The sequence below is a fragment of the Fukomys damarensis genome, unplaced genomic scaffold (assembly GCF_012274545.1).
Source record: "Fukomys damarensis isolate Sample0158 unplaced genomic scaffold, DMR_v1.0_HiC HiC_scaffold_37, whole genome shotgun sequence".
Lineage (NCBI taxonomy): Eukaryota > Metazoa > Chordata > Mammalia > Rodentia > Bathyergidae > Fukomys > Fukomys damarensis.
The window spans coordinates 25125131-25135322 of NW_022900949.1; the positions used below are offsets into that span (position 1 = coordinate 25125131).

At 36.3% G+C, this 10192-nt stretch overlaps 1 protein-coding gene across 1 annotated transcript in view; it reads left to right on the forward strand.

The window, feature by feature from the left end:
• Nucleotides 1-6444, forward strand: part of Hacd1 (3-hydroxyacyl-CoA dehydratase 1) — a 19628-nt gene extending 13184 nt beyond the window's left edge. Inside the window, exons 6-7 of the mRNA XM_033759698.1 lie at nt 2927-3105; nt 5798-6444. Of these exons, the coding sequence (XP_033615589.1) occupies nt 2927-3105; nt 5798-5880 (262 nt within the window). The 3' untranslated portion in view covers nt 5881-6444. The remainder of the gene's footprint in view (nt 1-2926; nt 3106-5797) is intronic.
• The last annotated feature ends 3748 nt before the right edge of the window (nt 6445-10192 follow it).

A 10192-nucleotide genomic window follows, 5' to 3' on the forward strand; every position in this document is an offset into this window, starting at 1 on the left:
CAAAAAACCAAAAAAAAAAAAAAAAGAATAAAAGTTTTTAAATTACTTATAATCCCTCTACACAAGAATGATCATTGTTGTATTATGTAGTCTCTCAAACCTTTAAAAATGTCCTCTAGGTCTTGTTTAGACATTTGTGGCTTAACATTTTGCATATCATCAAGTGTTTTAAAGCAATAAGAGCATAAGCAAGTTTGCCATAAGGATGCACTATTATTCATATGTTTTGTACATGAAAATGTGTTCAGTTTGAGTGGTTTTGGGGCTTTTTGAAGAACTGGCAGTAGAACTGAGTGTAGTTGAGCTTTAGTGTTAGAATGCATATCAATACTGTTTTGTATGATAGCCTTCTGGACTCCTGCAGCATTTAAAAACATTAGCTGATGGCATAGTCTTTTTTTTGAGACGGGGTCTCTCTATGTAGTTGAGACTGACCTGGAACTCACTATGTATCCCAGGCTGGTCTCTAACTCACAGCGATCCTCCTGCCTCAGCCTCCCGAGTGCTGGGATCACAGGTGTGCACCACCACTACCAGCAGTAGTCTCTTTTCATATACCATGTTCATGAAATTCAAAGGAAGATAACAAGATGTGCCTTGCACTTTTCCTTAGGTCACGCACATTAACCTTTAATGCTTTGTCTCTCCTTTTTAGAATGTATTTGCATGCCTTTTGTTTCTAGAAAAGTACAAAACTCTGCCATTGTACATTTAAGTTTGCTGTTTAGAAAACACTTGATGTTAAACAAGGTGTTATATAAAATCTTTCAAGTTTGAAATGCATGTGTTAGCATAATGTTAGTTCATCATGATCATGAATAATTACATTTCATGTCCAAAGAAACCTTTAAAATTCCAACTGACGAAATATGTTTGCCAACCTCATTAAGTAGTCTAAAATAATATTCATATTTAAATTCGAATGTGGGAACTCTTGTTCTCAGATATAACTTCACATTAGAACTGGCTTCTTATAAATAGTTTGACTTTCTGTCAGGATTTGAATATTCTTGAATTTATGTATTAAAAATCTTTTTGGAGAAGGCCACAGAATAATAACAAATTGGGTCATGTTATCATATTGATTCCCATTTTACTTTCAACAGTGAATTTTCTTTAAAAAAGTTTTAGGTAACAATTAGAAGTACTTGAGGAAGCATTGAATTTTTTTCTGAATGTGGTTTATAGATAAATCTCCCATATTTCCCTCAGAAGTTAGTGATATATAATCTTTTTAAGAGCAAGGACAGTCAAGAAGGTTATATAATTCCTTCCCATTTCATTAGCAATGTTAATTCTTCTTATGGCTTTATTCTAGGAGTAATATTTTCAGAGTGATAATTTTTTTTTCTATTAAAGAACAATGCTACTGAAATTGCGAGTCACATAAAGTAAAAAAAATCATTTTGGATGCTTTGAGAATGGAATATAAAATGTTCAATAATGTGATTTTAAAAATTGAGATAGAAAAAGATTGATTTAAATGATAGCTATACAAGACTGGTAAGAAAGCAGGTGTATAATCAGGGCAAGGAGAGAATGGCAGGTACAGTAAAGGGATCATTCCTTTTTTACTTATTAATCTATTTTGGCAAATAATTTTGCCCTTCTCCCCATCTCTTGTCTTTGTATGTCCATGGTACACAGGAACCTGGTGACTTAGAGAAAAATGATTTTCTTTAATAGAGAAATGTCATTGTCTTGGATCTTCTAGGCTCTTCTGTTAAAGACCAGTAGAAACAAAACATAAGTACGCTAGCCTCCTCTGTGTTAGAGACTTTGCCATATCCAGATGAACAAATGATTTGTGATTTTGGATAAAACTTTCTCAGCTCCATTTTAAGCGAGCAACTCTACATTCCCTTGAAATGGCCGGTGTTAGTCACTTCTCTATTGCTGGGACAAAATATCCAACAGCTGCAACTTTAGGGAAGAGAGGTTCATTTGGGTTCATGGTTTTAGTGGGTTCAGGGCAGAAATGGCCTGGTGGGAGGGCATGATGGGACATAGTCGCTTAATTTGTGACGGACAGGAAGCAGAGAGATGGCAGCGTCAAGACAAGAGTATACTCTTTCAGGTCACATCCCTGCTGGCCACTTCTCCAACCAGGCCCCACCTCCTAATAGTTCCTTCAGCTACGGACTCATGGGTGAATCCATTGATGAGTGAAGCACCCCATGATCCAGCCGCCTTGCAAAACATACGAAACTTTTGGGGAGCGTTTTAGATCTAAATCTTACCTTACTGATTTTGTCATGAAAGCGGCTTTGGACAGTATACTCGTTAGTAGTTATTGATGGTTTATGTAGCATCATCAGTTTTCTGCAGTAGTAACTATGTTTAGTTAGCAGCCATGAAGTTTCCCAAATGTTTTTTTAAAATAACTACTGTACTTTAATAATTTCAAGGTTCAGATATAAAATCGACATCTTAAACAAGTATTTTCAAGCATAGCAGTTAATAAATGACTAGCTGCAAAAAAAACCCAAAAAACAAGAAAGAAAAAAACAAAACATAGTTATGAGCCCAGGTGCCAAAGAAGATCCTTTTATGGTACTTTAAAAAGTAAATCTTTAGTCTCAGAAGTCTGGAGGAATTCTTGAGCCCAGGAGTTTGAGACCAGCCATACAACATAGTGTGATCCCATCTCAAAACAGACAAACAAAACCTGTGTATACTTATTTTAAAAAATGTGTAAAAGTAAGTTGACTAGTTAAAAAGATACTGCCATTTGGAGTGGAAACTTAGAAGGATAATAGTTACTAAGTCAATGATTAAAGCAGAAAAATTAACCTACTTTTGTGAAATCATTGTAAATATGCACAAACGGGAGAATCTCTTAAGTACAGTAGTAGTGAAAGAACCATGCTGTAAAATCCAGTAATTATTCTAGAAAAATAATTCTCTGAGGTTTTTCTTTTTCTAGATATAATTTTTTTATCATCTTATACCCTGTTGGAGTTGCTGGTGAACTTCTTACAATATATGCTGCCTTGCCATATGTGAAGAAAACAGGAATGTTTTCAGTAAGACTTCCTAACAAATACAATGTCTCTTTTGACTACTACTATTTTCTTCTTATAACCATGGCCTCATATATACCGTGTAAGTATATATTTATTAGTACTTTGATTTAACATGATACAGAAGTTTTTAGAAAGATGTAATAAGCTAGTTTAATAGGCATGGAGAGATAATTTGAAATAATAGCTTATAAGCACTTTAAGACTTCTGTTCAATCCCACATTTATTCCTGATGTAGAATAATTGAAGGAGGAGTGGACAAAGATGTTTTACCGGCTATAAGTAAAAAGGTAAAATATCAATATACAAATGATTACTTTCTGAAAGGCATTTAAAATGTGCTTAGTATGATTAACTTTTAAAGGAAAAGAAAAATCATTTGAAAAGTCTACATATCTCAGTGCACTGTTTTATAAGCATTTAGAATTATGTGTCTGAATATAATATTCTTTTCAAGAAAATTTCCCATCATTTCTGTTTGTTAAGTATACTTGGGAAAATCATCAAGGAGCACTTTAATCTTATTTGTGTTGCTCTGTGTACTTGAAAATATTAAAGCTGTTTTACTTAAAATATTTCTAATAATTTAGCTAGTTCACTAATTTTTCATCATCTCCTGCAGTAGTTGGAATGAATTGGCGAAACTTAACCCACTTTAGTACTAATAGTGACATTGATGGGTCAGATTTTTATAGTCATTAGCAGGAAATAATGAAAGAAAAGTAAGGTGGTTATATACCTCTGTATGCCCATCTCAAAACTACAGATTTTGGGCCGGGAATTTAGCTCAGTGGTTCTGCCACCTGCCTTGCAAGCACAAGGACCTGAGTTCGATCCCTGGCACCAAAAAACAAAACAAAACAAAACTACAGATTTCGATGTCAGAGCTATGAAGAGGGAAAGGAGGGAAGTTTACAGAAGCCAGTTCAGGGTTGCTGAGGTGGCTATGTGTGTCCTGCTTGTCACCACCCCTGCATTTCTCAGCCTCGGCCCCGAGCCGAGCCAGGATGTGTGTTATTAGTCACAGGTGTGAGCATTGACTTGCCATCTCTCTCCTGACTACTGAGGCGTCTCCGCAGAAACCTAGATCCCAAAAGATAATTGTCTGAGGATACAAGGCAGTAACTTTGTGCTTTTTTTGGTGGTACTCAGGATTAAACCCAAGGCCCCACACATTCTAGGCAAGCATCATTCTACCACCGAGCTGCACTCCCTGCCATTTTTAAATTTTATTTTGAGACAGGGTCTTGCTAAGTTGCTTCAGGCTGGCCTTGAATTTGCAGTGCCTCCGCCTGCCTCATCCTCCAGAGTAGAGAGGATTACAGATCTGCATCACTGTGTGTAGTCCAAACCATCATCTTTTGTCAGTGTTTTTTAGGTAGCGTGGAAGGCCTAGACTCTGCCCTGTGCCAGCAGCAGTTTCCCAGCTTACCATGTAGTTACTGAGAGCCCCACTGCTCAGAGAAGTCCCCTAGTCAGCCAGGGGATGTATTTTCACTCCATTATCAATATTAGCAGAGATAGCAACTAAGTTTACCTTGCTTTTGAAACCCTTTGTTAATTATAAGTATTAAAAGTGCTTTGTGAGTAGTTTTTATGCTCAAAAGAAGTAGCTTCTCTCACTTACCAGTGAGAGCATTCTGGATGAAAGTGTCAAGTGAATTGCATAAAAATCAACCAGCTGGTAACCTCAAGATTTGAACTTAAGCCCATGTTATCTACTGAACTCTTCAGGATTCTTCTACAAGTATTTACAATAGTGGGTCAGTTAGCTTTAAGTATACATGACCTGGATATATTTAGACCAGAGGAATAATATGATAGTTACATCCTTGGGAGGTACCCAAGGTTAAAAAATAAGAACTATTGTGCATTTTTTGTTCTGTAAACGAAGTTCTGAAAATAAGTTTTTTACGCGGAGTTGCTTGAGTGAGATACAGCTTGTTCTGTGAAGAAATTTATCGGTTTGGTTCCTCTGTTTCTTATTTCCACATTTCTGTGGTTTCTAGCTGGTGTCCGTTTGTTTATGCACCAGCGTTTTGACTGTGATTGAAATCGTTGGTTCAGAATGGCTCAAAGTAGTCTCCAGATCTGGGCAGATGACCATCCGTCCCGTTGTCATGTGTATCTCTATGCGTTTGTGTGTACCAGCCTTCCCTTAGCCTCTGCTTTCAGGACCATCTACTCTGGGCCTGTTGAGAGGACACCATGCTGGCTCTTCCCAGGTCACAGGCAGCTCCCCTCTCTGTAGCACATTCTGCAAACCTGGGACCATGGCATTGGCCTGCCCAGGCCTCATCCTCCTGTCACCCCAGGGCCGAGCATGTTGCCAGTGTGTGCAGCGCTGCGGTCAGGGGTTGGCTGTTGGTGAAGACTGTGGAGGCTTTGGTCCACACATGTGCAGTCTGCAGCCACTGGAACAGGAAAGGAGGCATCTGAGACCTGCTTTCCTTGGCCTGGCACAGTATTTCAAAGAGTTATGAAATTCAAAATTCAAATGTGGCCTTCCAGGACATGATGAAAAATACCAAGTTTTCTAAAAATACCACACCAAAACAAAACAGAAAACAGAACTGCACCTGTGGAATTGCAGTAGTTGGGCATGCAGTGTGTGGACCTCCATCAGCATGCTTACCCTTCCTTCCGTAAGTCGTAGGAGGTAGCGATGGTGTGCAGTGAGCGTACTCTCCAACTTTGCCTCATTTATCAGTTTGCGAGCGTAAATAATTGCAAGCACTAGCTTATCTTTCTTTGTTTTCTCTTTTCAATCAAGTGTTTCCACAGCTCTATTTTCATATGTTGCGTCAAAGAAGAAAGGTGCTTCACGGAGAGGTGATTGTAGAGAAGGATGAGTAAGGATCCCTACAAACAAGGTGCTTTTTTCCAGAATAACCGGGATTACTTGCATCCACGTTTTAATAACAAGAATCAACAACTTCACGAAAGATCACGGATTGTATTGTTGCTTAAAATATAATTCGAAACACACGGTGTCTACCACTGTTTGTCTTCATATTGTGTCAAGTCTGTTTTTTTACAAGGACTGTGCAAATAGTGTCAGCTCCTGGGTAGGTCTCGATCATTTAGAAAATAATTGGATGTAATATGTGGGGGGAAAATTTTGTTAGTTTTAGTTAATTTTTGCAACATATGGTTAAGGCTTTTTAAATCAATGTTTAGGTCCTGAGTTCAATCCCTGGTACCAAAAAAAAAAAAAAATGACTTTAGAAATTAGCTTAATAACTTCATATTATGACACCTGCCAGGGACATTTATGTGATACCTACAAATGAAAATAAATAGAAAATTATAATAACTTACTGGCATAATTACACCCACAATCTCTCTTTCAAATTATAAGGAAGTATTTATGGCTAAAAATAATATTTGAAAGTAGGAATAATTGGCTGTTTTGTTTTTGTTGTTGTTGTTGTTTGAGACAGAGTCGCACTGTGTAGTTGAGACTGACCTGGAACTCTATGTAGTAAAACTTTTAATATAAAGTAGCAGCATGAAAACAAATATTCAAGACGTCACAATGATTTCCTTTTCCTTTTTCTTTTTTTTCTTTTTTCTTTTCCCCTGGAGATAAAAGCAAAGGACCTCATACATACTCGGCAAATGCTCTACTACTGAGCTACACCCACAAGCCCAGAAAAACATTCTCTGAAAATATCCCTCAGTCACTGAACTTACTTGTTAGGAAAATTTGTTTTATCCTACATTAGCTATTTAAAGGCAACATTTCAATTAAGGATTTAAAAAGGTTTAAAAAATGTAAATATATAGTTTTCCCCACTGGATTAAAAAAAAATATGATGTCTGATCTTAATATTGTGCTCCAATCTCTGCTTGGAAAAGGCTCCGATATGACTTTTTATTCTGAATTTCGCTGAATAGCAAAAAGTCTTGTAATAAAGCTCCTGTCCTCGTGTTTAATACAGATACACTGAATTTTAATTCTTAAATAGGTACTTTAAAATTTTTCCCTCCTGTATTAAAGGATGCTGATTTACTGACCAAGTTTAGAGAGAGAATAAGTATGTAACAAAATAACCCAGAAAGAACTTTTTGCCTTCAAAGATACCTAAATATAATTCTGCTTTAAATGTTCTGTATTGTTTACAGTTACAACCAGTATGTAACATTACACTTTTCAAAATCACTTGATGGTGTGAACCATTTGTTTTCCTCTAGATATTCAAGAGTTCAGAATAGTTTTGCAAACTTATTTTAAGTAACTTCATGAAAGGTGCTATTTCTTTCGTAATGGTACATTTTAATGTTTTCCCTGCAGCTGAGTGTTTTGATGAGCAAAATGTATTAGGTTACTGATTCTCAAAATGTCACTGTTCTGCCCTTACACCACTCAAGCAGTTTTAATCCTGAACTTCTATAAGGAATGATTTTTCAGGGAGTTTCCCCCTATGGTAATGTAGTATATGAATTTCGCATACTTACTTCATTAAGTACCTGTCCTGTGAAAAATATTTTCAGTCCTATTCCTAAAATTTGATAATTCGATTTGTACTCCCTCCAAGCAGCTGTAATACTCTCCACCACCACCCCCAAGCTGTGGAACATCTTGAAGTGAGAACTGCGATTAATAAAAGCGAAACACGTCAAACTATGTGGTGAACTACGTTGATATCCTCAAAACATTTCTAAACCCTAGATTTAGAATGGTTATCTTCTATAATCGGCCAATTCTCAACTGTCATTTGTGTAGAAAATAAAGTGCTAAGGTAATTTGACTTTAAAAACAAAAAATATTTGGAATTCCTATGCTTTATTCTCTGTGAATGCATTTCCTTTTTAATTTCTCCCTAATATGGTCTTTGAATGGGCAGATCGTAATGTATTAATTAGATAGGAATACAGTAACATCCCTGATAGTTATAACTTACCGAAAAAGCATGCCAAAATAAACGTAAGAAAGTCATTTTCATCAAAAGGCTTTGTAACTTGACACCTGCAGATTTTCCAAAGTGTTATTTTTGCATAGGTATTTTAAATGTCTAATTATTCTACTGCTCCTGGTTTCTAGTGATATATTGCAAACAAGAAAAGAATCTTTTAGTAATCCTCCCCACCCCCAGAAGGTCTGTATTTATTTTTTGCCTATTGTGTGGCAAGTAACCTTGTAGGGAATTAACCTCTCCCTTCTATGTTGTCTCTCTCCACCTTAACTCAGTAACGGGCACAAAAGCCAGGTTAGATTGGTTAGAAAAATAACTATCAACTTCATCAAAATACAGTGTGTTGGTAGTACGTGGTACTTCAGGGCACCACTAAATAGATAACATTCTGACTTAGGAATGCTTTCAGACACAATCAGTTACACATTATGCAACTGAGAAGACATCATTAAGCGAACACGGGAGGAAAAATAACTAAAAAGTGACATTTCGAATATCTTTCAAACGCATGTGTGAAGTGCAGAGGTATTTTCCTTTAACATACACAGAGGTCTGGATTCTACAGAATTGACAGAAAAAAAACCCCACAATTTTATAGTTTCACACCTGAAGTCATTGACACCCGTAGATTTCAGAAAAAGATGTATTATAATTTGCTTGTAATTTTGGTCTACATTTATAATATACCTAGACATAAGTGGCTCTAGGTAGAAAATTTAAGAATACAGCATTTATATTTTGAGTGTTCTGGCTATAGCTTTATAATATTTCTGTCACTTTTATTTTGACATAATTTTTATCTTAAGAAATGCTGCTGGGAAGAGCTAGAACGCCTTCCCTTGAATTCCTCACCTGTAGAGTTTTTCCCATTGGCTGTAGCGTTCTCTCTCTTTATAGTACTTTGAGAACCATTTCCAAATAAGTGTGTATCACGCACGACAGGGACCTGCTCTTTCTTTGCTGTAGTTCGGTGATCAACATTAGGAGGCCGACAGCAGTGCGGACCTTTGCTCCACAGACTTGGAGGGGATTCCGGCGCATTCCCGTGTGTTCCGGATCAAGATCCTCTCCGGCTTCCAGGATCGCGTTTCCCTGTCGTCTCTTTTACGCTTGAGAAGCTCCTGATCTTGCTCTTCCTCTTTCCTGACTTTTGGCACTTGGAGCAGTAGGAATGGTTGTTTTGCAGAAAGTCCCTCAGTTTGGGTTGGTTTGAGGTTTTATGCACCTCTGGGCAGAAACATCGATTTGTTCTGCTTTCCTGTAGTATTAACTTTGATTTTTAGGATTTTTGTTTGTTTGCTTGGTTGCAAAGTAATACCTAGATATTTTAAAAATAGTTCTTTTGTTCTAATTCGTAGGAGCTCTCTGTGAAATGATATATTGGGATTTTTTTTATTTTTATTAAATGAATGTGCCTGGGCTCTGATACATGAAGATTGATGTCTTTTTTAACTGTTTAAAAGGTATCGAATCCTTTATCCATTTCCAGGCTTATTATTAACTCAACCTTTATATTGACTTTTATGCCACTAGATTATGTTCTGTAAAATTCTATGATTAATTAATGTACTTGTATTTTGCTTAGAAATTCTTAACTAAGGCATATGACGACTATATAGTCACACTGTTTATTTTGCCTTGCTAAAATTGTATGTAAGGCAAGGTTGAGATTGGCATAAAATACATTTTTGTGATAATGCCCTTCCTTACCTTACATTTTAAAATGCAATTTATACAATGTGAAAGTTTAAAAATATTCTTCAAATTCTTCAAACTACTTAATACTCTGTGGCTTAAGTTAGAGGATAAGGGCCATAAAAAATGTATTCAGAACATGGCTTCTGTAAGAATCATCTGAGGGCTTGAGTCCTTCCCTCAGAGTTGTGGCATTAGCAGCTCTAAAGCAGGGAAATTTGCATTTTAAACAAGGTCTGGGCAGTTTAGTTGTCCCACTAGCTTCTTTAAGAAGCACTATAATAAATATCAAGGGCAAGAAAAGTATCATAAAATACTATTTCATTGTATTGAATAAACCTGAAGTGAGTATCCCTATAGTCATTCCTTAGCATGTCTTATAAGAATGAACACTACAGCTTTAAGTTTAGTAAAAAGGGGAAAAACAATATGTGGCAGGAAGTACTAAGACATTTTGTATATGCTTTTTTAAAGCATATTTTATATCCATACAACTTATCTGTTGATTCACCTAAGCATAAGATAGTTAACAATAATAAAATCCAATCAGATTT